General features: G+C 44.2%; 1 protein-coding gene across 3 annotated transcripts in view; it reads left to right on the top strand.

Moving 5' to 3' along the window:
* GMDS (GDP-mannose 4,6-dehydratase) overlaps nt 1-27,608 on the top strand; it is a 628,423-nt gene that overhangs the window by 555,565 nt on the left and 45,250 nt on the right. For 2 of the 3 annotated variants that reach the window (XM_023221057.3, XM_031935694.1), the window contains exon 10: nt 1,758-1,980. The exons of the other annotated variant lie outside the window; for it this stretch is intronic. In XM_023221057.3, the coding sequence (XP_023076825.1) occupies nt 1,758-1,946 (189 nt within the window). In that variant the 3' untranslated portion in view covers nt 1,947-1,980. Of the gene's footprint in view, nt 1-1,757; nt 1,981-27,608 lie in introns of those variants that run through there. 3 annotated transcript variants of the gene reach the window in all.

The raw sequence follows: 27,608 nt of genomic DNA on the forward strand, positions 1-27,608 counted from the left end.
TTATTAATCAGTGGTCATGCTTTACATGTTATCTACATATTTCAACTTGTTTTCTATGCTATTGTAAGCCAGTGTGAATACTCATTTATGATTAATCCAGGTATGCTCCACTTGACCTAAGGAAATCATGCGTCTTTATTACAATTTTTCAGAAGACATTTATGAGGTGTTCATTTGCTAGACATTACAGCATATGAATCCTGTGCCAAGGTGGCCCTCGAATTAGAATTGTAGACAATGTTGTTGGACAAAAATCCTGGGAAGATAAATAGTTACAGGACACAAAAGCAGTAAGAAGGAGATTTGTGTGTCAGTAAGGAATGGGCTCAACCCTGAATTTTCAAGTTTACTTAGACAGGGTTGCTAGGAACATATTTACTCCTAATATCCACTGTCTTATATCAGAAGATACAAATGTATCTGATTCAAAGAGGTAGTGTCATGTCTAACATTATATCTCTATTTCAGTTCCACACTGCTGGTTATTCAGGGGGAGTGTCCTACCTTGCTGCATTGCCAGATGACATTAATCATGAGGCAGACCATTCAAAGAATGAAAAGTTACTTTATAAAACTAGTGAAAGCTTTTCAGTATTCATTGTGAGGGAGGCCTCACTTGGGTAATTTTATGGGCTCTCTTGACTCATGCTTGCGGTATTGGGTGTGGAGCAGTCAGATGAAGAGGAAGAGAGAAGTGGTTGCAGAATCCTTCCCTGGTTGTATTCTCCCAAGTCTGAAATATGGAATCCCACACAGGCCATTCCTCCTGCATCTCTACCATGGTTGAAAACATATATCTGACACAACCAACACCTCAGCTTGATTTGATAAAAACAACTTTGCATCTGTCCATGTAAAAGTTACTGGTGCTTATTATGGCCCAAAGGTTATCGTTTCAGAGCATCATTTTTCAATGCAACCCTCATAACAAGGCCATGTTATAAGAAAGTAACCTTTACAGTAATGATCATCCACATCTGCATTCTCTAATGTCAATTTTAAGTGAGTTTTAGGGCAAATGGCAGTATGTTGAAGTGCTATCATTTATTTCCCTTCCAAAACTTCTAGGAATATGTGGAGAGCTGACTTAAAAAAAATGAACTCACATTCCTCAAATAGATGCTATAAATTGGAAAAGGCAGTACCCCAAAAATCTGCATATACCTCAGAAGTGTTAGCTGGCTATCTTTATAGAATTGCTACTTTATCCCATCTTGGTGCCTCCAACGAAGACCATTACAGAAGTATGTTTAACATAAGTTAAACTCTACGCAGGAATCTTAAGTCCCCAGGCAAATTCTTTCTTTTTGGCTGGTATTTAAGATCAAGGCCTCATGAGAGCTGCAGTGGATTTGTGGCTCAATAGCCAAATATATGCTTTGAAGAGCTGGGAGAGGTCTCAGAGGAGAATCACGGAGAGGAAGTAACGTAGAAACACACACAAACTTGAGAAGGCAGAGGGAACTGGAGTTGCTTGATTGCTGGAAGCAGATCCAAGTAGGAGAAAGAACAAGAGCTAGACCAGCCTGTATTCCACTCAGCACGTCCCACCTGCGTGACCAGAGCAAGCTGCAGGGTTTCCACGAGCCGTCGTTCATCTGTATAATGAGGGCAAATGCCCACACTTGAGAGTTTCTGGGACTGAGAGAGAAAATATGCTTGACACTTAGGTGCTCAGCAATGTTGGGATTCTTTTTGCTGAACCCCTAAAGCATCAGAGTCAACATTGACTCGCCTCCCTCTCTCACACCCCACAACTTATCCATCAGCAAACTGTCCACTCACTCTTCTTTGAAAATCAACCCAGAATCCAGCCATGTCTCACCAGCCTCCCAAACCCCCGTAAACAAAGCTGCCATCCTCTCTGCTATGGATTTAACAGCCTCACAGCCTCTGTTCTTGCCCTCCTGCAGCCCACTGTGAAGACAGCGGCACTTTTTACGTAACTGAGACCACATTACCTCTCATTCAGAACCCACCTGTGGCTTTAGAGCTCACTCAGTGGAATCCCAGGCCCTTCCCACAGCTTACAGTGTTCATGACCTGCCCCGCCCCGACCTCACCCTGCTTCCCTCCTGTCCTCTTACCCCCATGCTCTCTCTCCAACCACACTGACCCTTCAGCTTCACCTCAGGGCACTGACACCTGCTTCTCCCCCAGAAAGTTAGAGGGCAGGGCTGTTCCCCCCACTCTTTCAGTCTCTGTATCAGAGAAGCCTCCATGACTTCTTTGAACCCCCCTCTCACATTCTTCACCTGCCTCTGTGTATCTCTCCTCCCATTAGAATGGAAGGTGCATGGCTCAGGGCCCTGTCCATCGTGCTGGTGACTCTCCCTAGTGTCTAGGACAGTACCTGGAACACAGGTGCTTGCCGACGGCTGCTGAGTGGAGGAGTTAGTATTGGCCCTGGAAGCATTCTGGGCTGAAATTCAGAACACCTGGGGCCTGAATGCAGCTCCTGACCTTGATACCTACCACCTGTCTGACCTTAGGCAAGCCCTCGACCTAGAGCATAGGCCTCATCCTCCTCCCATGAAGGATGGAGGTCTGGGCCACTTCCAGGTCTGAAACCCAACCAGCCCATGAAGTGCAGGAGCGTCTGGGTAGCAGGTGCTGCCCAGCTGTTCACATCCTTCCTGATGCTCAAGCCTCGGGGGTGTTGCCGGAGTTGAACAGGAGCTCTTGCGTTTCTGTTACGGGAGTTTTTTGTCAGTGAGAAGGTATGTGAACCCTGAAAGGGTTACAGATGTAGGTAAGGACATCTCTGGGGCCTGACAAATGGGGTGGCACCTCTTCTCCTGGAAAATATTATAGTTTGCCTAAAACTGAGGATGGAGTTCCAGTACTACTTGTGATTCTAAACATTTGTATCTTCCTTTAAGTAAATATTATTTGGGATGGAGGAAATGAAGTTTCGGAATGTTTCAACAGATGGCGCTGCTGGTAGCTATTATCTGACTATAAAAATTAAATTTAATCCTTACTAATTTCAGTAATTTCATTTAAAAAAAATTGTATTGCCTCCAAGGATAACACATTAATTTGTTTCGTCCTTTATCTTACCAGTACTTCAGAGTGAATGGTTTTAACCCTTTTATAAAGCACTGCCAGCCCTACAACCCAGGCAGCTCAATTTCAGAAGTTGCTACATTAATATATTGTGCACTCTGACTCAGTGCTGTCATAGAAAATATGCCAAAATGCTTTACTCAGAGGAGAATATCATTTGCATATAAGTACAGTCCATTATGGCTTATGACATAAATACAAGCTAACCCGGGGTGGGGGGGTCTATTTGGATCCTTTAAATAGATGCAAGTATTTTCTTAAATGGTTACACAAAGACAAATACTGTGACTAATCAGTGGACACAGAGAAAGATGTGTGCTTGCTAGAGTCTAAGGAGAAAATGTTTTTCAGAGAATGATGGCCGAAGTGTCAGAGATCCCAGTGACACTTGCTCATCAGCTTCTCCCCTACACCCCCTCCAACCATTTCCAGCTGCTCTTCCAGCAAGATCATTTTAATTATGCAGCCGTGCACTTGCTTCTGGGTGTGGCTTCCCTGATTGCATACTTAAGTGCAGATGACAAATATTTGGCAGGATTCCTTCCTCTGTGGGAACCAGACAAGTCATAACAGCAACTGAACGCTCTACAGGGTTGTGCGGGAAGGAGTCCCCGTCGTCTCGGGTTTCAGAGTGCAGAGCAGGAGAAACTGGCTTCAGTTCTGCTCCTTTCTCACAGCCACATGCCCCCAGCCAGGAAAGGGTCTGTAATGAGGGCTACAGACTTCTCGTCTTCTGCCACCTCTGTAACCAGACCCATGACCAAAAAGAACCAGCCAGAAAGATCAATGTGGAGCAACTTCTTGTCTCAGAAAATGACTCCACAGCCTATACTTTATGGCATGATCACCCAGAATGGGAAAGATGGGAAAGAGAATTAAGATTCGGGCATGTCCCTCTATGCCAAAAGACTTCACCAGGGGATATTCAAGAATTCACCGATAAGCTTAAGAAGATTTTTGCAGTTGTTAGCTCTTACAATCATTGTTAATTAGTGAAGCCGAGAAATGCTGAGTGAAACAGCCATACTTTTCCCAACTTGATTGGGAAACTCTCCATCCTGTGCCCCTCCATTCCTTCCCATCCTTCCTCTTCACTCCATTTTTCCTGGTGAATGTTATGCCCACATACTCAGCAACCAACCTCCCTGTGTTCTGTGCAGGACTGTGCAGCCAGCTTGGTACTATAGGTGGAGGAGGATGGACACCCATTTCCTGTCTCCCAATTTGGGAATCAACGGGCATAAATCCACAAATGCTAATATAGTCATCTGTCAGCATGAAGGAAGACGAGGAATATATTGTCAGCAGGCCTTTTAATTTCATTTTCAGATTAAACAGTTTTTTTTAATAAAAAGAAAAACCGTCTTACTAAAGTCACTTAGCAAACAAAGAGCTATACTATTTGCATCATTGAAAACAGAAGAGTAATAACAATGCCAGGTACTCCTCTATTACTCTGCTGATTTTTGTTTTTGAGATGGAGTCTCGCTCTGTCACCCAGGCTGGAGTGCAGTGGCGCCATCTCCGCTCACTGCAACCTCTGCCTCCCAGCTTCAAGTGATTCTCCTGCCTCAGCCTCCCGAGTAGCTTGGATTACAGGCGCCCGCCACACCAGGCTGATTTTTTTGGTGGTGTTAGTAGAGATGGGGGTCTCACTATGTTGACCAGGCTGATCTTGAACTCCTGATCTCAAGTGATTTGCCCACCTGGCCTCCCAAGTGCTGGGATTCCAGGCATGAGCCGCCACACCCAGCCTCCTCTATGACTTTTTAATTCAACTGTCTCAGGTGCTTTACAAGGTGTTAATTAAGTCTACTTTTTTTTTTTTGGTGGTGGGTAAGTAGTTAAAAAAGAGGGGGGAGGGAGCAGTTTTGTGTCATAAGTATTTGAAGGAGAAAAGCCACACTTAAGCCTGACATCATTGTGGCTTCAGTGACAGGTGACATTAACATAGGCACAGGTTTATAATTCTAATGACAGCAGGAAGAGGATGAACAATTTACTATGTATAGGTATTTGGTGCCAGGTGCTGGACTCGGTTTAACCCTCAGCTTTAATGAGGTATAATTGATTTAAAATAAAAATCACCCACTTAGAGTGTACAACTTGATGAGTTTTGGCCATATACAGTTATGTAACCATCACTACAGCCAAGACAGGACCATCTCCAACACCAGCAAAAAGCTTGCTCCTCCCACTTTGCAGTCCTGCCCCCAGCACCACCCCTTTTCTGGTCACTGTAAGTTTAGAATGTTGTGTAAATGGAATCCTTCAGTATGTGTCTTTTGTGCTTGCCTTCCTTTACCTGGCACAATGTCACTGAGATTTACCATGTTCTCTGGTGTGTCCATTCGTTCCTTTTCATTGCTGAGTAGTCTCCGTTCGTGTGGATGCAGTGCCGCACAGCCATGGCGGTTGGGTTGAAGTTCATTTGGGTTGTTTCCTTTGGGGATGATATGAACATTGCTGCTGTGAACATCTGCATTCACAGTTTGTGTGGATATATGTTTTTATTGCTCTGGATACATACGTTTGAGTGAGCCCACAGTTCATCTGGGAAGCATGTCTGTGGCCAGGCTCAGGCTGTTTTCCACAGTTGCTCTGCCATGTTGCATTCCTACCAGCAACACGGGAGAGTTCCAGCCGCCCCACATCCTGGTGTTTACATACAGCTTCAGTGGATGCTCACACAGCACCGTGAAGTCACTACTACTGTTACTCCCACTTCACCAAGGAGGAAGCTGAAGCCTGAAAAGAGTGACTGATATAAAGTACATAGCTGATAGAGGGCAGATCCAGGCCTACTGATGCCAAAACCCACCCTCCTTCTGTTACAGTATAAAATGTGTTACACTTCAAGTTAGAAAAATTTCTGTTGATAACCTAGAGGACATTAGGACAGGTGCGGTGTGATTACTTGAATGTCGAAGCCAAGAGCCTACTACTTCATCTCATGAGTTATGAAAAGTTGAACGTGTCCAAGGGAACTTTCTAAATTAACTAAAAATCAAGTTTAGGAAAAACACGAATGAGACAAAAGCACCTCTCATGTCTAAAGGTTTTTCCCCCAAATGAGTGCATCATGTCATTTCTATGTAGTAACCGATCCTCATCCTTGAAAGCCATGAGGGCAGTGGCCACATCCTATTTGCTAAAGTTGGGAGAAGATGGTGCATCAGACCCAGGATTCCTGGCCCTCTCAAACCAGCCTCCCACCAGTTTCTTGGGTTAAAATAAATTTTCCGTTGTGATAGGGCTTGGGGCAGATATCCTAAGACCTTTAAAACTAGAGCCGTCCAGGCCAGGCGCGGTGACTCACGCCTGTAATCCCAGCACTTGGGAGACTGAGGCGGGTGTATCATGAGGTCAGGAGATCAAGACCATCCTGGCTAACATGGTGAAACCCTGTCTCTGTCTCTACTAAAAATACAAAAAATTAGCTAGGCGTGGTGGCAGGTGCCTGTAGTCCCAGCTACTCAGGAGGCTGAGGCAGGAGAATAGCGTGAACCCGGGAGGAGGATCTTGCAGTGAGCCGAGATGGCGCCACTGCACTCCAGCCTGGGCGACAGAGCGAGACTCTGACTCAAAACAACAAAACAAAACAAACAAACAAACAAAAAACTAAAGCCGTCCCTGAAGTAAAATGTGTGCTGGAGAAGCCAGTCCCAAAGAGTCAGGATGTCAACATCCACATAGTGAGGCTCTCGTGCTCATCCACGTGCGTGGTTTTACCCCCTTCCATGGCCCAGCCACGGGTCTTATACTGGGGGCTTCTAGGACCAATTAGGCCAATAGAAGTGCTTTCTTTCATTGAATTAAAATGTCAGCAAATTTCAAAAATTTGAAATTTTTGAAATCCAGATTTCTCTTTCTAAAAAAATGAAAGACCATCAGCACTGGGGCACATTCCTCACTGACTGGGCCTGCCCACCTGCCTGGCGCAGTGGGCACAGAGTCCCTGGTCCTCCCAGTGGCAATGGCACCAGCATGGCCAAAGGGCACAAGCCTCAATCTCTTTCATGTGAGCTGACCAGAAACGCCAGCAGTGAGGCTGAGCTTGGTAGCAGTGGAGGCCTGAGGAGGCGGGAACTGGCAGGGGAGCTTGTCTGGGCCCACACGCTGTCACCTCTTTGTGTCTGAAGGTGTTATGAAGTGTACCTATCTTTTGGGACATAGATTCCTTTTACTCCTTTCTTTGTATTTGTCATAAAATAAATTATAGAATAAAATAAATGAGTATCATCAAATTACTCGTAATTGCATCTACTTGGGAAGGTAAAACATAGGTATTTAACAAACATCAAAGTTTTGGGAGGAAAAGGCATTTCATAAATCTAGAGTTACGCAATACTGAAGGCCAGGAGACTTGTAAGTGAAGGTGCCATACCGTGGAGCCAGGTCTTCTAAATCTAAATCTCATAATCTTTCCATATTAAGAAAAAATAAAAAGAAGTCAGGCACAGTGGTTCACGCCTATAATCCCAACACTTTGGGAGGCCAAGACAGATGAATCACTTGAGCCCAGGAATTGAGACCAGCCTGGGCAACATAGCAAGACCTTGTCTCTATAAGAAATACAAAAATTAGCCGGACACCGTGGTGCATGCTTACAGTCCCATCTACTCAGGAGGCTGAGGTGGGAGGATCACCAGCATGCAGGGAGGTCAAAACTGCAGTGAGCTGTGATCATGCCACTGCACTCCAGCCTTAGTGTGTTTCTGCACAAACACACTGAGTGGTGTTTTGAAAATCAGATTCACAGCATTCTCTTTAGCCACTTTCCAGCACTTTATGGTGGGGGTTGCTGGTGAGATCCCATGGCCCCTTTGCCTGGGGCTGTCGGGGAGGGGAGTTGGCAGATGCCACTCTCTGCCGGAGGCCTTCTCTGGCAGTCATAGACTGTTCCCACTGTGTGCCAGGGTCTGCTGCCTGGTCCTCCTCACCTGGAGCCACACTAATTTCCATCTTGTCCTGAAGGGCAGAGCTTTCATAATTTCTTACAACCTCAGATTCTGACTTCTATAGGATCACTTTCTTGAGCCATTTTGGGACTGCAGATGCTAGAACACAGCAGATTGAAAAATAAGTGACATATTCAACCATGTAACAGAATCTGCAGTAAGATGTCACACATGGCAGCCAAGCAGAAGCTTTTATCACAGCCCAACAAGTACCAGCGTGTCTTGGTGGCAGGGTAGCAGGACACCGCCAGGAGGCAGGTGTGTAGACACAATCCTCTTCTGCATTGGCACATGCCCTATGCTCATCATCTCTCGGTGGGGTGGTGTGTGTGTGTGCATATAGGTGTGTGTATTTGTAAGTGTGTGTATTTGTAGGTGTATGCATGTGTATGAGTGTGTTGTGCATTTGTGTATGTGTTAGCATGTGTATGTATATACGATGTATGAGAGAGTATATTTATGTGTTACTTCTTTCTTTTTATCCTCCCTGCCAAAGAGTCAACAGTAAATGTGAACTGTGAGAGAGAACAGACTAGTTGTGACATTCTGTCTCACCCACTGATGTGACTTTAGGAAACATCATCCGGGGTAACCTGTCATGAAAAGCTGCCTTTTAGGGCACTTATGCCCATTTCAGAAATGGCAAGGGCTCTGGGCATCCACCAGGCACCAGGCCCTATTATAAGAAGACCCCTTTGCAGTCCTCTTTTTGCAGTTCAGTTTGTTCAATAGAGGTAACAACGTGCTAGTAGCCCTTGCTCTCGGCGCCTCCTCAGCCTCGGAGTCCACTCTGGCGGCGCTTGAGCCCTTCAGCCCTCCACTGCACCGTGGAAGCCCCTCTCTGGGCTGGCTGAGGCCAGAGCCGCCTCCCTCTGCTTGCCAGGAGGTGTGGAGGGAGAGGCGCAGGTGGGAACCCGGGCTGCACGCGGCACTCGCGAGCCAGTGCGAGTTCCTGGGGGCGCGGGCGGGGGCTCGGGCACGGTGGGCCCTGCACACGGAACGGCCAGCCAGCGCCGCTGGCCCAGAGCAGTGAGAGGTTTAGCACTCTGGCCAGCAGCTGCGGAGGTTGCGCCGGGTCCCCCAGCAGTGCCAGCGGCACTGCACTCAAATTCTCGCCCGAGCCTTAGCTGCCTCCCAGCGGGGCAGGGCTCAGGACCCGCAGCCCGCCATGTCTGAGCTCCCCGCCTGCCGTGGGCTCCCGTGTGGCTGGAGCCTCCCCGACAGGCGCCGCCCCCTGCTCCGTGGCGCCCGGTCCCATCAACAGCCCAAGGGCTGAGGAGTGCGGGCGTGGCTGGGGACTGGCGGGCAGCTCCACCTGCAGCCCCCGTACACAATCCACTGGGTGAAGCCAGCTGGGCTCCTGAAGCAAACGGGGACTTGGAGAACTTTTATATCTAGCCAGAGGATGGTATGTGCACCAATCAACAATCTGTCTAGCTCAGGGTTTGTAAATACACCAATCAGTACTCTGTGTCTAGCTAACCTAGTGGGGACTTGGAGGACTAGCACTCTGTGACTCTGTGTCTAGCTCAGGGTTTGTAAATACACCAATCAGCACTCTGTGTCTAGCTCAGAATTTGTGAATACACCAATTGATACTCTGTATCTAGCTAACCTAGTGGAGACTTGGAGGACTAGCACTCTGACTCTGTGTCTAGCGCAAGGATGCACCAATCAGCACTCTGTATCTAGCTCAGGGTTTGTAAATACACCAATCAGCACTCTGTGTCTAGCTCAGGGTTTGTAAATGCACCAATCAGCACTCTGTGTCTAGCTCAGGGTTTGTAAATGCACCAATTGGTACTCAGTGTCTAGCTAACTCTGTATCTAGCTAACTAGCACTCTGTGACTCTGTGTCTAGCTCAAGGATTGTAAGCGCACCAATCAGCACTATGTCCAAATGGACCAATCAGCTCTCTGTAAAGTGGACCAATCAGCAGAATGTGGGTGGGGCCAGATAAGGGAATAAAAGCAGGTTGCTGGGGCAGTTAGCCGCCACTGGCTTGGGTCTCTTTCCACGCTACGGAAGTTTCGTTCTTTTGTTCTTTGCAACGAATCTTGCTGTTGCTCACTTTGTGGGTCCACCCTGTCTTTATGAGCTATGACACTCACCAGAAGGTCTGCAGCTTCACTCCTGAAGCCAGCAAGACCACGAACCCCCTGGGAAAAGCGAACAACTTCAGACACGCTGCTTTTAAGAGCTGTAACACTCATAAAAAAAAGTCTGTAGCTTAGACCGGGAACTCAACAGAAGGAAGAAGCTCCAGACACATCTGAAAGTCTGAAGGAACAAGCTCCGGACGCACCGTCTTTAAGAACTGTTAACACTCATTGCGAGGGTCTGCAGCTTTATTCTTGAAGTCAGTGCAACCAAGAACCCACCAATTTCAGACAAAGTAGTGCACACGCTGGGCAGAGGCACTTACCAACCAAACCATTATGTGGCTCTGGCGGCCCAAGTGGTGCACCTGGAACATATGCCATTCATGACACTTTGCCTTTATGAGCGACTTTAACTCCAGGATCTCAAAGGGACTTAGCAGTATGACCTTGCGTGTCCTGGCTGGGCACCCAAGGGAGGCAGACCAGAAGGCCCATGCCACTTTCAGTGTGAGAAGTCAGCCGCCATGCAGAATCAGAACTAACACCTGGCCTGCGCCCTCATTGGTGCGGTAATCTGGAAGGCAGAGGTATAAGAGGAGAACTAGCAATGTTGGCAGATGCTGATAGTTGGGGTCAGGATCCCAAAACATTTAAATTCTGATAGGGGTCAGGCCCCTGTTTGTTTACTGTCGCTCAGCTCCCTGCCTGTCCTGTTCGTTAACCTGACTGCTTAGAGTCATGTATGGATGGTTTGGAAGGTGCCATGAGGAAGCAGGTGCATGAAGGGTGCACATCAAGAATGCATGGTAGCGCAGAGAAATGCCCCATAAATGAAGTTCATCTCAGAGGCCTGGTCTTTGAATATCTGGATGCCTATTTTCTTAGGCAGTAGAAGTTCCTCTTTGTGACCAACTGAAAATATAATCTACAAAGTGAGCATAGTTTCCATGTATAAGACTTAGCCTAATGTGTGAAATTATAGACTAGTTGAAATTAATGATCAATTTGGCAGGTATTTGTTCAATGTGGCTATGACTTATCCAGGCTATGACATCCAAGAACAATATATTTCATTATCAGTCTTTTGTTTTCTTTCCCTTTTTTTTTCCCTCGTCTCCAGGAGACCAATTAATTGTTCAAAGGTAATATATAGAGATCTCAAGAGCATTTACTTTGGCATAGTCTCTCCCTCTTTGTGGCCTGGCTAACAATAAAGCTAAAATTTGTTTTGTAATGACGGTTCCAGTTGGGCTGGAATTCCTTTGAAGTTCCTGGAGTTTGCTGTTGTGAGAGCTCAAAATATTATTTGACTGCAATAAAACACTCTGTGTATTCTCAAAATATGGTATACACTGAACTGTAACAACTTGCAGAAACCAGAGTTCTCCTTCGAAGTGCCCTACCTGAGGGGAGTGCATCCACAGAGAGACGAGCTTCTCCCTACATCCATTTAGTGTTCAGTCATCATGGGCCACTCATGGATCTGAACCTTCTTACAAGCTCGATACCAACAAGTGTGAGGAGCAGAGAGCAGATCAGCACAGAGCAGCATTAGCTTGGGCCCCCCGGCCCAGCCTGGTAATTAAGGTAGAGCACCGTGCCAGTTGTCTTTCAGCTTCTCAGCTCTTGCATCAGCTGACCTAAATTATTTAAGGATGTTGTCACCTCTAAATAAATATAGTCATTGTCCTGGTCTCTATTTATATTTTAAAACTCTTTCCCAACCCACCCCCATAGCCTAAAACAATTCATATACTTCAGAAGAAGAGGGTGTCACAGGGCTATTTGCACAGGTTTGGATCCAGTGCCAACGTTAGCCTTCACACAAGTTACTGCTCCTCTGAGCTGTAACTGTCTCCTGCATATCAGTGCCAAAGTATTTGATAACCGCCATCTGTCTGCTCTCAACACAGGATTCGCAAGCACAGTGATGTCTTCCGTCGTTTGCGTAATAAATGTGAGTGTGTGAGAGAGAGAGAGGACTCTGGATGCTTGCACATGTTTGGAGTTGCATAAATCTGAGAAGCAGTTTTTGTCTAGGGTTGTTTCAGTAAGTGGGACTCATTTAGTCAGTGGGACTCATTTAGTCAGTTTGCTTTGCTATCAGAATCATATTCCAGGTATCAGAATGTGCTATGGCAGGTGCTTGGTTAAAACAAGTAATAACATCCTTGTAATGTTTAGCAATACAGCTGACTGGTCTGTGTTCCATTACTTGTGTAAATGGAAATACGTAAAGCTTTTAAAAATAAGTTTAAATGATCAAAAGAGATGCCTGTAAATATATTTTGGAATAGGAAATTACAGGAATTTATAATTGTGTCATGTAGAAAGATAATGACAAAATTTATTTTAATCTTTTATCGCTGACTGAATCTTAAGTTAAAATGTTCTGCCTGGCATCCCGTGTAGTTTTTGCTACTGTCCCTGCTTTATGTGTTACCTGTCCATGTTGATCTGAGTTGCATTTAGTTGAGAAGAAAAGAAAAAGTCCGTTGAACTCACTTCTGATTCCAGCCCAACTTGTAAGGAGCAAGGAAGTTGTCACTCAGCCCCCACAACAAGAAGAAAGCCAAACACACTGAAAATCAGCAGCTCTTCCTGGTTCCTTTAGTGAATCAAGGTCACCAGGGAACCTCCGCCCCTAAAATCAGAAAGATTGATGGATACAAAGAATCAGAGCTTGCCAGCAGCAACAACTGCCGCTGGAGCCAGCATTGGGTGGGAACTTTGGGAGGGTCATTGACTAATTGCTGCAGACTCAATGTGGATTAGCTTGAGCGAAGACCTTTGTGAGGGAGAACAGAATCCTCTGGGTATATTTCAAAATGGTTACTTTTCTCCTCCTGCCAGAAGCACAGGGGATTTTTTCCTGATCTTCACCTTAAGAACCTACTAAGAGATAAAACTTTTGCAAGTTGTGGGGTCCCTCCCAAGGCTGGCCACCAAGAGATTTTTTCTCTCTCAAGCTAATAAAAACCAGAGCAGAAATTAATAAAAATGAAAACAGGAAATTACAAATACAGAAAATTAAAGAAGTTCCATCACTATTAATCCCATCGATATTAGAAGGCGAACAAAGGAATGTTTTTTATTCAAATGTTTTTATTTATTTATGTTTTTTATTATACTTTAAGTTCTAGGGTACATGCGCGCAGCGTGCATGTTTGTTACATGTGTATACATGTGCCATGTTGGTGTGCTGCACCCGTTAACTCGTCATTTACATTGGGTATATCTCCTAATGCTAAACCTCCCCCCTCCCCCCACCCCACAACAGGCCCCGTTGTGTGATGTTCCCCGCCCTGTGTCCAGGTGTTCTCATTGTTCAGTTCCCACCTATGAGTGAGAAGAACATGCTGTGTGGTTTTCTGTCCTTGCAATAGTTTGCTCAGAATGATGGTTTCCAGCTTCATCCATGTCCCTACAAAGGACATGAACTCATCTTTTTTATGGCTGCATAGTATTCCATGGTGTATATGTGCCACATTTTCTTAATCCAGTCTATCATTGATGAACATTTGTGTTGGTTCCAACTCTTTGCTATTGTGAATAGTGCCACAATAAACATACATGTGCATGTGTCTTTATAGCAGCATGATTTATAATCCTTTGGGTATGTGTCCAGTAATAGGAATCACCACACTGTCTTCCACAATGGTTGAACTAGTTTACAGTCCCACCAACAGTGTAAAAACGTTCCTATTTCTCCACATCCTCTCCAGCACTTGTTGTTTCCTGACTTTTTAATGACCACCATTCTAACTGGTGTGAGATGGTATCTCATTGTGGTTTTGATTTGTGTTTCTCTGATGGCCAGTGATGATGAGCATTTTTTCATGTGTCTGTTGGCTGCATAAATGTCTTCTTTTGAGAAGTGTCTGTACATATCCTTCACCCACTTTCTGATGGAGTTGTTTGATTTTTTTCTTGTAAATTTGTTTAAGTTCGTTGTAGATTCTGGATATTAGCCCTTTGTCAGATGGGTAGATGGCAAAAATTTTCTCCCATTCTGTAGGTTGCCTGTTCACTCTGATGGTAGTTTCTTTTGCTTTGCAGAAGCTCTTCAGTTTAATTAGATCCCATTTGTCAATTTTGGCTTTTGTTGCCATTGCTTTTGGTGTTTTAGACATGAAGTCCTTGCCCATGCCTATGTCCTGAATGGTATTGCCTAGGTGTTCTTCTAGGGTTTCTATGGTTTTAGGTCTAACATTTAAGTCTTTCATCCATCTTGAATTAATTTTTTTATAAGGTGTAAGGAAGGGATTCAGTTTCATCTTTCTACATATGGCTAGCCAGTTTTCCCAGCACCATTTATTAAATAGGGAATCCTTTCCCCATTTCTTGTTTTTGTCAGATTTGTCAAAGATCAGATGGTTGTAGATGTGTGGTATTATTTCAGGGGGCTCTATTCTGTTCCATTGGTCTATATCTCTGTTTCGGTACCAGTACCATGCTGTTTTGGTTACTGTAGACTTGTAGTATAGTTTGAAGTCAGGTAGCATGATGCCTCCAGCTTTGTTCTTTTGGCTTCAGATTGTCTTGGCAACGTGGGCTCTTGTTTGGTTCCATATGAACTTTAAAGTACGTTTTTTCCAGTTCTGTGAAGAAAGTCATTGATAGCTTGATGGGGATGGCATTGAATCTATAAATTACCGTGGGCAGTATGGCCATTTTCACGATATTGATTCTTCCTATCCATGAGCATGGAATGTTCTTCCATTTGTTTGTGTCCTCTTTTATTTTGTTGAGCACTGGTTTGTAGTTCTCCTTGAAGAGGTCCTTCACATCCCTTGTAAGTTGGATTCCTAAGTATTTTATTATATTTGTAGCAGTTGTGAATGGGAGTTCACTCATGATTTGGCTCTCTGTTTGTCTGTTTTTGGTGTATAGGAATGCTTGTGATTTTTGCACATTGATTTTGTATCCTGAGACTTTGCTGAAGTTGCTTATCAGCTTAAGGAGATTTTGGGCTGAGATGGTGGGGTTTTCTAAATATACAATCATGTCATCTTGCAAACAGGGACAGTTTGACTTCCTCTTTTCCTAATTGAATACCCTTGATTTCTTTCTCTTGCCTGATTGCCCTAGCCAGAACTTCCAACACTATGTTGAATAGGAGTGGTGAGAGAGGGCATCCCTGTCTTGTGCTGGTTTTCAAAGGGAATGCTTCCAGTTTTTGCCCATTCAGTATGATATTGGCAGTGGGTTTGTCATAAATAGCTCATTATTTTGAGATATGTCCCATCAGTACCTACTTTATTGAGAGATTTCAGCATGAAGGGCTGTTGAATTTTGTCGAAGGCCTTTTCTGCATCTATTGAGATAATCATGTGGTTTTTGTCTTTGGTTCTGTTTATATGATGGATTACATTTATTGATTTGCCTATGTTGAACCAGCCTTGCATCCCAAGGATGAAGCCAACTTGATCGTGGTGGATGAGCTTTTTGACGTGCTGCTGGATTCTGTTTGCCAGTATTTTGTTGAGAATTTTTGCATCAATGTTCATCAGGGATATTGGTCTAAAATTCTCTTTTTTTGTTGTATCTCTGCCAGGCTTTGGTATCAGGATGATGTTGGCCTCATAAAATGAGTTAGGGAGTATTCCCTCTTTTTCTATTGATTGGAATAGTTTCAGAAGGAATGGTACCAGCTCCTCTTTGTACCTCTGGTAGAATTCGGCTGTAAATCCATCTGGTTCTGGACTTTTTTTTGCTTGGTAGGCTTTTATTGCCTCAGTTTCAGAACCTGTTCTTGGTCTATTCAGGGATTCAACTTCTTCCTGGTTTAGTCTTGGGAGGGCATATACGTCCAGGAATTTATCCATTTCTTCTAGATTTTCTAGTTTATTTGCATAGAAGTGTTTATAGTATTCTCTGATGGTAGTTTATATTTCTGTGGGATCGGTGACAGTATCTCCTTTATCATTTTTTATTGCATCTGCTTGATTCTTCTCTCTTTCCTTCTTTATTAATCTTGCCAGTTGTTGATCAATTTTGTTGATCTTTTCAAAAACCAGCTCCTGGATTCATTGATTTTTTTGAAGGGTTTTTTGTGTCTCTGTCTCTTTCAGTTCTGCTCTTAGTTATTTCTTGCCTTCTGCTAGCTTTTGAATTTGTTTGCTCTTGCTTCTCTAGTTCTTTTAATTGTGATGTTAGGATATCAATTTTAGATCTTTCCTGCTTTCTCTTGTGGGCATTTAGTGCTACAAATTTCCCTCTACACACTGTTTTAAATGTGTCCCAGAGATTCTGGTATGTTGTGTCTTTGTTCTCATTGGTGTCAAAGAACATCTTTATTTCTGTCGTCATTTCGTTATGTACCCAGTAGTCATTCAGGAGCAGGTTGTTCAGTTTCCATGGTGTTGAGTGGTTTTTGAGTGAGTTTCTTAATCCTAAGTTCTAGTTTGATTGCACTGTGATCTGAGAGACAGTTTGTTATAATTTCTGTTCTTTTACATTTGCTGAGGAGTGCTTTGCTTCCAACTATGTGGTCAATTTTGGAATAAGTGCAATGTGGTGCTGAGAAGAATGTATATTCTGTGTGGAGAGTTCTGTAGATGTCCACTTGGTGCAAAGCTGAGTTCAATTCTTGTATATCCTTGTTAACTTTCTGTCTCGTTGATCTGTCTAATGTTGACAGTGGGGTGTTAAAGTCTCCCAGTATTATTGTGTGGGAGTCTAAGTCTCTTTGTAGGTCTCTAAGGACTTGCTTTATAAATCTTGGTGCTCCTGTATTGGGTGCATATATATTTAGGATAGTTAGCTCTTCCTGTTGAATTGATCCCTTTACCATTATGTAATGGCCTTGTCTCTTTTGATCTTTGTTGGTTTAAAGTCTATTTTATCAGAGACTAGAATTGCAACCCCTGCTTTTTTTTTTCTCCATTTGCTTGGTAGATCTTCCTCCATCCCTTTATTTTGAGCCTATGTATGTCTCTGCACGTGAGATGGGTCTCCTGAATACAGCACAGTGATGGGTCTTGACTCTTTATCCAATTTGCCAGTCTGTGAGTTTTAATTGGGGCATTAAGCCCATTTACATTTAAGGTTAATATTGTTATGTGTGAATTTAATCCTGTCATTATGATGTTAGCTGGTTATTTTGCTCATTAGTTGATGCAGTTTCTTCCTAGCATTGGTGGTCTTTACAATTTGACATGTTTTTGCAGTGGCTGGTACTGGTTGTTCCTTTCCATGTTTAGTGCTTCCTTCAGGAGCTCTTGTAAGCCAAGCCTGGTGGTGACAGTATCTCTCCGCATTTGTTTGTCTGTAAACAATTTTATTTCTTCTTCACTTATGAAGCTTAGCTTGGCTGGATATGAAATTCTGGGTTGAAAATTCTTTTCTTTAAGAATGTTGAATATTGGCCCCCACTCTCTTCTGGCTTGGAGAGTTTCTGCCGAGAGATCCGCTGTTAGTCTGATGGACTTCCCTTTGTGGGTAACCCAACCTTTCTTTCTGGCTGCCCTTAACATTTTTTCCTTCATTTCAACTTTGGTAAATGTGACAATTATGTGTCTTGCAGTTGCTCTTCTCGAGAAGTATCTTTGTGGCATTCTCCATTATTTCCTGAATTTGAATGTTGGCCTGACTCACTAGATTGGGCAAGTTCTCCTGGATGATATCCTGAAGAGTGTTTTCCAACTTGGTTCCATTCTCCCCGTCACTTTCAGGTACACCAATCAGACGTAGATTTGGTCTTTTCACATAGTCCCATATTCCTTGGAGGCTTTGTTTATTTCTTTTTACTCTTTTTTCTCTAAGCTTCTCTTCTCGCTTCATTTCATTCGTTTGATCTTCAGTCACTGATACCCTTTCTTCCACTTGATCAAATCGGCTACTGAAGCTTGTGCATGCATCATGAAGTTCTTATGCCATGGTTTTCAGCTCCATCAGGTCATTTAAGGACTTCTCTACACTGTTAATTCTTGTTAGCCATTTGTCTAATCTTTTTTCAAGGTTTTTAGCTTCTTTGCAATGGGTTCGAACATCCTCCTTTAGCTCAGAGAAGTTTGTTATTACCGATCGTCAGAAGCCCTCTTCTCTCAACTTGTCAAAGTCATTCTCTGTCCAACTTTGTTCCGTTGCTGGCAAGGAGCTGTGTTCCTTTGAAGGAGAAGAGGTGCTCTGATTTTTAGAATTTTCAGCTTTTCTGCTCTGGTTGCTACCTATCTTTGTGGTTTTATCTACCTTTTGTCTTTGATGAGGGTGACGGACAGATGGGGTTTTGGTGTGGGTGTCCTTTCTGTTTGTTAGTTTTCTTCTAACAGTCAGGACCCTCAGCTGCAGGTCTGTTGGAGTTTGCTGGAGGTCCACTCCAGACCCTGTTTGCCTAGGTCACCAACGGAGGCTGCAAAACAGCAAATATTACAGAATGGCAAATGTTACTGTCTGATCTTTCTTCTGGAAGCTTCCTCTCAGAGGGGCACCCGGCTGTATGAGGTGTCAGTTGACCCCGACTGGGAGGTGTCTCCCAGTTAGGCTACTCGGGGGTCAGTGACCCACTTGAGGAGGCAGTCTGTCGGTTCTCAGATCTCAAATTCCATGCTGGGAGAAGCACTGCTCTCTTCAAAGCTGTCAGATAGGGAGGTTTAAGTCTGCAGAAGTTTCTTCTGCCGTTTGTTTAGCTGTGCCCTGCCCCCAGAGGTGGAGTCTGCAGAGGCAGGCAGGTCTCCTTGAGCTGTGGTGGGCTCCACCCAGTTGGAGCAGCTTTGTTTACCTACTCAAGCCTCAGCAATGGTGGACACCCCTCCCCCAGCCTTGCTGCTGCCTTGCAGTTTGATCTCAGACTGCTGTGCTAGCAGTGAGCGAGGCTCCGTGGGCATGGGACCCTCTGAGCCAGGCGCGGGATATAATCACCTGGTGTGCCATTTGCTAAGGTCGTTGAAAAAGCGCAGTATTAGTGTGGGAATGTCCCAATTTTCCAGGTACCGTCTGTCACAGCTTCCCTTTGCTAGGAAAGGGAATTCCCCTACCCCTTGCGCTTCCCAGGTGAGGCGATGCCCCGCCCTGCTCCATTGGCTGCACCCACTGTCCGACAAGCCCCAGTGAGATGAGCCTGGTACCTCAGTTGGAAATGCAAAAATCACTCATCTTTTGCATCCCTCACGCTGGACTGGAGCTGTTCCTATTTGGTTATCTTGGACTAACAAAGAAATATTATGAACAACTCTAAACCCACAAATTTGATAATTTAAGTAAAATGGATCAATTCGTTTAAAGACGTACCTATCAAAATTAACACAGGAAGAGACAGATAATCTGAATAAGCCTTTATCTTTTACAGAAATGGAATCAATAATTAATAACCTTCCAAAACAGAAAGAATAGGCTAGTTTCACTGATGATGAATTCTACCAAACATTTAAGGAAGAAATTATACCAATTCTCTACCATGTCTTCCAGAAAATATAAGCAAGGAGAAACTTCCTAACTCATTCTATGAGGCCAGCATTACCCTAACACCAAAACCAGACAAAGAAAGGAAAATTAGTATCTCTTATGAACATAGATGCAGAAAATTCCAGCAGAATATTAGCAAATTAGATCAGGCTGGGTGTAGTGGCTCATGCCTGTAATCCCAACACTTTGGGAGGCCGAGGTAGGCATATCACCTGAGGTCAGGAGTTCAAGACCAGCCTGGCCAACATAGTGAAACCCCATCTCTACTAAAAATACAAAAACTAGCTGGGTGTGGTAGCAGGCACCTGTCGTCCCAGCTACTCAGGAGGCTGAGGCACAAGAATCACTTGAACTAGAGAGGCAGAAGTTGCAATGAACCGACATCATGCCACTACACTCCAGCCTGGGTCATAGAGTGAGACCCTGTCTTAAGAAACAAAACAAAACAAGAATATTAGCAAATTAAATCTAACTGTGTATAAAAGGAATTGTATACAATAACCAAGTGGGACCTATTCCAGGTATGAAGGGCTGGTTCATCATTAGACAGTCAAGTAATACCCATCACATCAACAGGCAAATCAGATGAGCATATCAATAGGTCTAGGGAAAAAATGACAAAATCAAACACCTGTTCATGATTAAACATTTAAAATCAACTCTCAACAAATTCGGAGTAGAGGGTACCTTCCTTAACGTGATAAAGAACATCTATTTAAAAATCTACAGCTAACATTATACTTTTTTTTTTTTTTTTGAGATGGAGTCTCGCTCTGTCACCCAGGCTGGAGCGCAGTGGTGCAATCTGGGCTCACTGCAAACTCCACCCCCCAGGTTCACGCCATTCTCCTGCCTCAGCCTCCCAAGTAGCTGGGACTACAGGCACCGCCACCAGGCCCGGCTAATTTTATGTATTTTTAGTAGAGACAGGGCTTCACCGTGTTAGCCAGGATGGTCTTAATCTGCTGACCTCGTGATCCGCCTGCCTCGGCCTCCCAAGGTGCTGGGATTACAGGTGTGAGACACCACCCCCAGCCAGCTAATATTATACTTGATGGTGACAAACTAGACGCTTTCCCCCAAGATGAGGAACAAGGCAAGGATGTCCCTTCTTTCACCACCAAGATTCAGTGTTGTACTGGAAGTCCTTGCTAATGCAATAATGTAAGAAAAGAATAAAAGGCATGCAGATTGGGAAGGAAGAAATAACACTGTCTTTGTCTTTCACAAGTGACATGTTGGTCTATATAGAAAATCCTGAAGAAACAACCAAAAAAAAAATCCTGTAACTAATTTATAACAAGGTTGCAGGATACAAACTTAATATACAACAGTTAGTTGTTTTTCTGTATTCTAACAATGAACAAGTGCAATTTGAAATTTAAAACAATGTGTTAGCACTTTGGGAGGCTGAAGCGGGTGGATCACCTCAGGTCAGGAGTTCAAGATCAGCCTGACCAACATGGAGAAACCCCATCTCTACTAAAAATACAAAATTAGCCAGGCATGGTGGTGCATACCTGTAATCCCAGCTACTTGGGAGGCTGAGGCAGGAGAATCGCTTGAACCTGGCAGGCAGAAGTTGCAGTGAACTGAGATCGTGCCATTGCACTCCAGCCTGGGCAACAAGAGCAAAACTGTGTCTCAAAAAAGAAAAAAAGAAAGAAATCTTAAACAATGGAATTTACATTAACACCCCCCCAAAAAGAAATAGTTGTAAGTCTAAAAAATTATGTATATAAGATCTATATGAAGGGCCAGCCACGTTGGCTCACACCTGGAATTCCAGCACTTTCAGAGGCCAAGGCAGGTAGATTGCTTGAGCCCAGGAGTTCAAGACCAACCTGGGCAACATGGTAAAACTCTATCTCTATTAAAAAAAAAAAAAAAATTAGCTGGGCATCCCAGCTACCTGGGAGGCTGAGGTGGGAGAATAGCTTGAGCCCGGGAGGTTGAGGCTACAGTGAGCTGTGTGAATGTATCACTGCACTCCAGCCTGGGTGACAGAGCAAGACTCTTTCTCAAAAAAAAAAAAAAAAAAGTTGATGAGTGGAATTTCAGAAAAATTAAAAACTTCTGCTCCATGAAAGACACTGTTAAGACAGTGAAAAGACAAGTCAAGACTGGGAGAAAAAGCTTTGCAATACACATATTTGGTAAAGGACTGATTAACTAGAATATACAAGGAACTCTTAAAACTCAACCACCAGAAAATGAACAACCTGATTTTAAAATGAGCTAACAGACACCTCACCAAAGAAGATATACAGATGGCAAGTAAGCATATGAAAATATGCTCAGCATCATACGTCACTAGGGAATTTAAACTAAAACAACCATGAGATACCACTACAAACCTATTAGAATGGCAGAAAGTTAGAATACTAACACCAAATGATGACTAGGATGAGGAGCAACAGGAACTCCTATTCATTCATGGCTAGTGGGAATGCAAAAGATATAGACACTTTGCAGGAATATTTGCAATTTCACAAAAAGCAAAATGGTTTCACTACAACCAATGGTTTCACTACACAATCAGCAACCTTGCTGCTATGTATTTACCCAATTAAGTTGAAAATATGTCCTCAGAAAAACCTGCACATAGATGTTTATAGCAGCATCATTCATAATCAACCTAAACTGGAAGCAAGCAAAACATCCTTCTAATGGATCAACTTGTGGTATATTCATACAATGGAATGCTATTCAGTGATAAAGGGAAAGGAGCTATCAATCCATGAAAAGCCATGGAGGAGCCTTAAATGCATGTTGCTAAATGAAAGAAGCCAATCTGAAAAAGCTGAAGACTGTATAATTCTAACTATATTACATTCTGGGAATGGCAAAACTATGGAGAGAGTTAAAAGATCAGTGTTTGCTCAGGGTCCAGGGGAGGCATAGAAGAAGAGCACAGGGGGCTTTTGCGGCAGCAAAACTATTCTATATGATATAGTAATGGTGGATACATGACATTATACATTTGTCAAAATCTGTAGACTCATGCCATAGAGGGAACCCTAATGTAAAATCTATGGACTTTAGGTAATAATAATCAATATCAGTTCATCAGTTATAACAAATATAACACTCTAAGGTACATTGTTAATAGGGGAAATTGTGCAGGAGTGGGATGGAGGAAAGCTCCCATGAGAACTCTCTGTGCTTTCTGTGTAGTTTTTTGTAAAGCTAAAACTGCTCTAAAAATACTGTCTATTAAAAAAAAAAAAAGCTCTTTGGTAACCTAACTGAGGAGAAATCACAGTCAAAGTTGAAAAAAACTGAATCTCATCATGCCAAAAAAGTAGTGGGATGGAGGGGAAGGGATGTGGTCCCCTGATCACTTGGCCCTGCAGTTTGCGGAACTGAGCAGCCACAGCGTTGTGCAGGCGTCAGGCAGCTGAGGATGAGCAGGCTGGACGGCCTGAGATATTAGAAAACAGAGCTGGTATTGGTGATTGTCTGAAACTGGAGAGGCCTCTCTGAGATCTTAAACCTCATCTCTTCTCACCGAAGTTCAAGCCACTGGTGGCCCTGCTTGATCCACTGCCAGCTGCTATTGGCTGATCAATGTTTGCTTCATGCTGTTTGAAAATACAGTATAGACTCCAGGCATTTCAGCAGGGGAATCCAATCCCCGCTGAAATGCCCGGCCGGGAGTGGTGGGAGTGCGCAGCCAACAATAAGATGTTTATTTTGTCACATCCAGAAAGGACACCAGGGAATGCCTTCACTCCAGCCCTGTGACATCTCCAGCATCTGACTAGCATCTCAGGGCATTTTCTTAAGAAAGAGTCAGAAGAATGCAGCATCAGACAGAGCACAGTTAACCCCAGAATTTTGCATCACCGCTGTTCCATTGCCTGGTGAGGTGCTTAGTTTCTCTGGCAGCCCTATTTGAATAGGAGGGTTTTCACTTTCTGGAAAGGTGCCCAGTCTGGTGGTGATGAAATAGGTTTTCTCTCTGTACTCCCAGGTGAACACTCTGCAGTCTGCCATTTCTTGGAATCCTCTTAACCAATCTTAGAATTATCTCCCAGCATCAGATTTTGCTTATTAAGGAAACCAGGCATAGTGAAATGCCCCTTTCTACACTAATCTGAAAGACATAAATAGTGGCAGAGCATGTTAGACATAGAGCTGGAAATTTCAGAGACTTTTGTTTCAAAGAATCATCACTCTCCTGCAGGAACTGCACAAAACAATTGGTCCCTGTCTACACATGCCTGCACAGACACAGAGAGGCCCTAATCAGTGGCTCATGGACAGCCTTCTATCACAGCTACCCGCTTTTCTCTATTACCTTCCCTTCTCTTCCACTCCATGTTTCTCCTGACTCTCGTTCATGCATCATGGCTTGGGCGCTTGGGCTGCCTTTATCATTTGGGACAACATGGCACAGCAATGGCCTCAAGTTTGTCAGAACCTCTCAAATACCCCACAGTCGTCGTCTCTGAAGCCAGACCCAAATGTGGTTGTCTTGGTGATTACTGGGCATTGTCTAATCCAGGAAAAAACACTCTTTTGTAGTGGATCTGCAGTTTTGCCATTTTAAAATTTATTGGGTTGGTGCAAAAATAATCGCAATTTTTGCCATTAAAAGTAATGGCAGAAAGTAATTAAAAATAGTCCAGGCACAGTGGCTTACGCCTGTAATCCCAGCAATTTGGGAAGCTGAGGCGGGCAGATCACGAGGTCGAGAGATCAAGGCCATCCTGGCCAACATGGTGACACACTGTCTCTGTTAAAAATACAAAAATTAAACAGATGTGATGGTGCACACCTGTAGTCCCGGCTACTCAGGAGACTGAGACAGGAGAATCACCTGAACTGGGGGGGGCGGAGGTTGCAGTGAGCCGAGATCGCACCACTGCACTCCAGCCTGGCAACAGAGTGAGATTCTGTCTCAAAAAAAAAAAAATAGTTAATTAATTAAAAGTATGGCAAACACCGAGATTACTTTTGCACCAACCTTAATATCTTACACATACTTAGGAATGGACACGGTGCTTTCCTCTCAAATTCTCAGAATGATGTCATTGATTCGGTGTTTCTACATATTTACTTGGTGGTTTACATTTATATACATTGTGACCGTAAACCCAGAAAATCATAATGCCCTTTAGTAGAGTAGCCTTTTGTGGTGGGGTGCGTGGGGGTGGGTGTTGTTTTGGCCTGATCCCAAAAGCAAGGCGTTCACCTCCGGATGATTGCGAGGCTTCCCGGAGAGCACCCCAGCCGGGGAGCGGTCTTCAGTCGCTGCTTCCTGTAAACAGGGCATCGAGTGAGAAGCAGCCTCCTGAACACATGCACCAACATGAACCTGTCTGTAAACTGCTAATTGAGAGTGATAAGCCTGCCACCAGACTCTGAAGAGCTGGCATCTTTGTAGGTCACAGGTTGCTGAGAAAGGTAAGCTCAGTGCTGCTGATTGACACTTGGAGCAGTTACATTGTTCTGCGGCCTTCGTGGGTTACTGTGGTTTGCAGGGGAGCTGCCATCAGATCTTTGCCTGAATCTGTAGGCTCAAGCCTTCTGAAGGCCCCCACAGTCACTGCACAGGGAGCAACATGGAAATGAGCTTCATTGTCTAGAATTTTGAAAAGCCCTGCAGCTATGGGGTGACAGCAAAACTGAGCAAAAGTCCGGGCGAGCAGGGAACTATGAACAACTTGTAAGAGGTGTGGTTCATTGAATCCAGCCTCAGAGCAAGAGTTTTCATGTTTTCAGAATGAAGATGCATTTTTTAAAAACGTACTAGGTACTTACCCCAGGCCATGGTTTGACCTGCAGATGACTTCAACTTTTGGAACTATGGAATGCAGAATGAAAACTAAAAGTATAGCTGAAAACAAAAGGCACGAGAAGATGGTTATCTTTCTCTCTAGCACTACTGAACTATATTACCTTAGGAAGAATGTATTTAGAGCATGGAAGTCTATTAACTTCTCCTCATTTTAAATGTTATTTTTAATTACAGAGCCACTTAGAAAATATTCTAGCTTTTCATGTTAGTGTTTTCTTCTCTGTCTTATCCCAGTGTAGGTAAGCCAATTTCTTTTACATATCTGAGCTGCTCATTAATTAAGAAAAACTCAGCATTAGTAACCATTCATGATTCCTCAGAAACACAAAATTCCACATTCCAGCATGTGTTACATTAAGTGGAAAAGATTTGTCTAATTACTAGAAAGTTTCCCAAAGCATGCTGTCCTCACTTTTAGTTCAGGTGGGAAAAAAAAAAACAAACTTGATTTTGAAGTAGGTCTTTCAAATCAGGGCAAGAAAAGTATTACTTCTAAAAGTCGTATATGCAACACCTGTAACCAGCGCATCCCTTCTTGTCTCTGGCCCTCATTACAGTCATTTCACACCCTCTCACCCGCTTATCCCGGAAGGCTGCCGGGCAGACGTCCCTGAGCTGCTGGCGCCATGGCGAGGAGTTGAGGGGCTGGGGCAGTGCTGTGCATGTGCGCAGCTCTCTTGCTTGAGGCTTCCAGGAGACTTGATGGGTTTCAAAACATTGTTCAAGATCTCCCTTCGTTGGTGACACCAGGATGTTCATGTGAAACCCACCCAGCACCCCCCGACCACCTCCCTTCTCCCTTCCCAAGGAAGCCGTCATGGGACAGGCGGTGACAGCTTTTTTTTTTTTAATTTTTTTTTTTTTTTTTTTTTTTTTTTTGAGACAGAGTCTCGCTCTGTCGCCCAGGCTGGAGTGCAATGGCGCGATCTCGGCTCACTGCAAGCTCCGCCTCCCGGGTTTAGGCCATTCTCCTGCCTCAGCCTCCCGAGTAGCTGGGACCACAGGTGCCCGCCACCTCACCCGGCTAGTTTTTTGTATTTTCAGTAGAAACGGAGTTTCACCGTGTCAGCCAGGATGCTCTCGATCTCCTGACCTCGTGAGCCACCCGCCTCGGCCTCCCAGAGTGCTGGGATTACAGGCGTGAGCCACTGCGCCTGGCCAGCCTTTTTTTTTTTTTAGATGGAGTCTTGTCTCGCTTTTTCACCTAGGCTGGAGTGCAGTGGCACTATCTCTGCTCACTCCAACCTCCTCCTCCCAGGTTCAAGTGATTCTCCTGCCTCAGCCTCCCTAGTTGCTTTGATTACAGGCATCTGCCACCACACCTGGCTACTTTTTGTATTTTTAGTAGAGATGGAGTTTCACCATGTTGGCCAGGCTGGTCTTGAACTCCTGACCTCAAGTGATCCCCCTGCCCCAGCCTCCTCACGTGCTGACATTACAGGTGTGAGCCACTGTACCCAGCTGGTGACAGCTCTTGATGCCAAACCCCTGCTTGAACACAGAGGCATCTGATCTGCCATGAAGTGCTGCAGCACGTGGCAATCTCATTTTCAGCGCCCCCATTTTTAATATGCATCTCTATTTACATGACATAGGAAGGTGTCATCCACAATGTGCATAGTTTCTCTCTAAACAAACATTTCATACATGTATTGAATTCTCGAAATGGGAAGAACCTCAGAGATGACTGATGCTGAAGTGTATCCCAGAGAGTGTGTGTGTGCTTCCGGAGTGTGGACTCAGGACAGTGGAGCCTGAGTGAACGCCAGAGGCCATCTCCTCTGAAGTGCATGCTTGGCTGAGAAGGCTGAGCCCCAGAGAGGCCCATGAAATTCCCAAAAAGCACACCAGACTGTGATGGCCAGCCCTCATCCCAGCCTGCCCAACCCTGCTTTGCACTTTTTTCTATTATCGTATGAAATTAATGTCTTCTGTCTGTTCCTTCCAGAGAAAAATTATAATAATTCTTTTAATCAGGGTAGCAAGACATTTGACAGAGCGTTCTTAGACCTTGGCATTCGATTTTAATGTTGCAGAGAGGTTTTCTCTAGTGAAAACAGTATTGACACAAGTTAGAAATATATTCCATTCAGGTCTGTGAGTCTTCACTAGTTCCAGGGTCTGTCAAGTTCAGTGTAAAAGTCCCTTTGGCAACTCACTGGCTCTGTTCTCCTGAGCTGATACCTTGGTACTTGTTTGATTTGGCCAGAATTACATGATGTGTTGCTTTGTATATACATCTTTACACATATTTCAAGAAAGTT

The sequence above is a fragment of the Piliocolobus tephrosceles genome, chromosome 5, assembly GCF_002776525.5.
Source record: "Piliocolobus tephrosceles isolate RC106 chromosome 5, ASM277652v3, whole genome shotgun sequence".
Taxonomy (NCBI): domain Eukaryota; kingdom Metazoa; phylum Chordata; class Mammalia; order Primates; family Cercopithecidae; genus Piliocolobus; species Piliocolobus tephrosceles.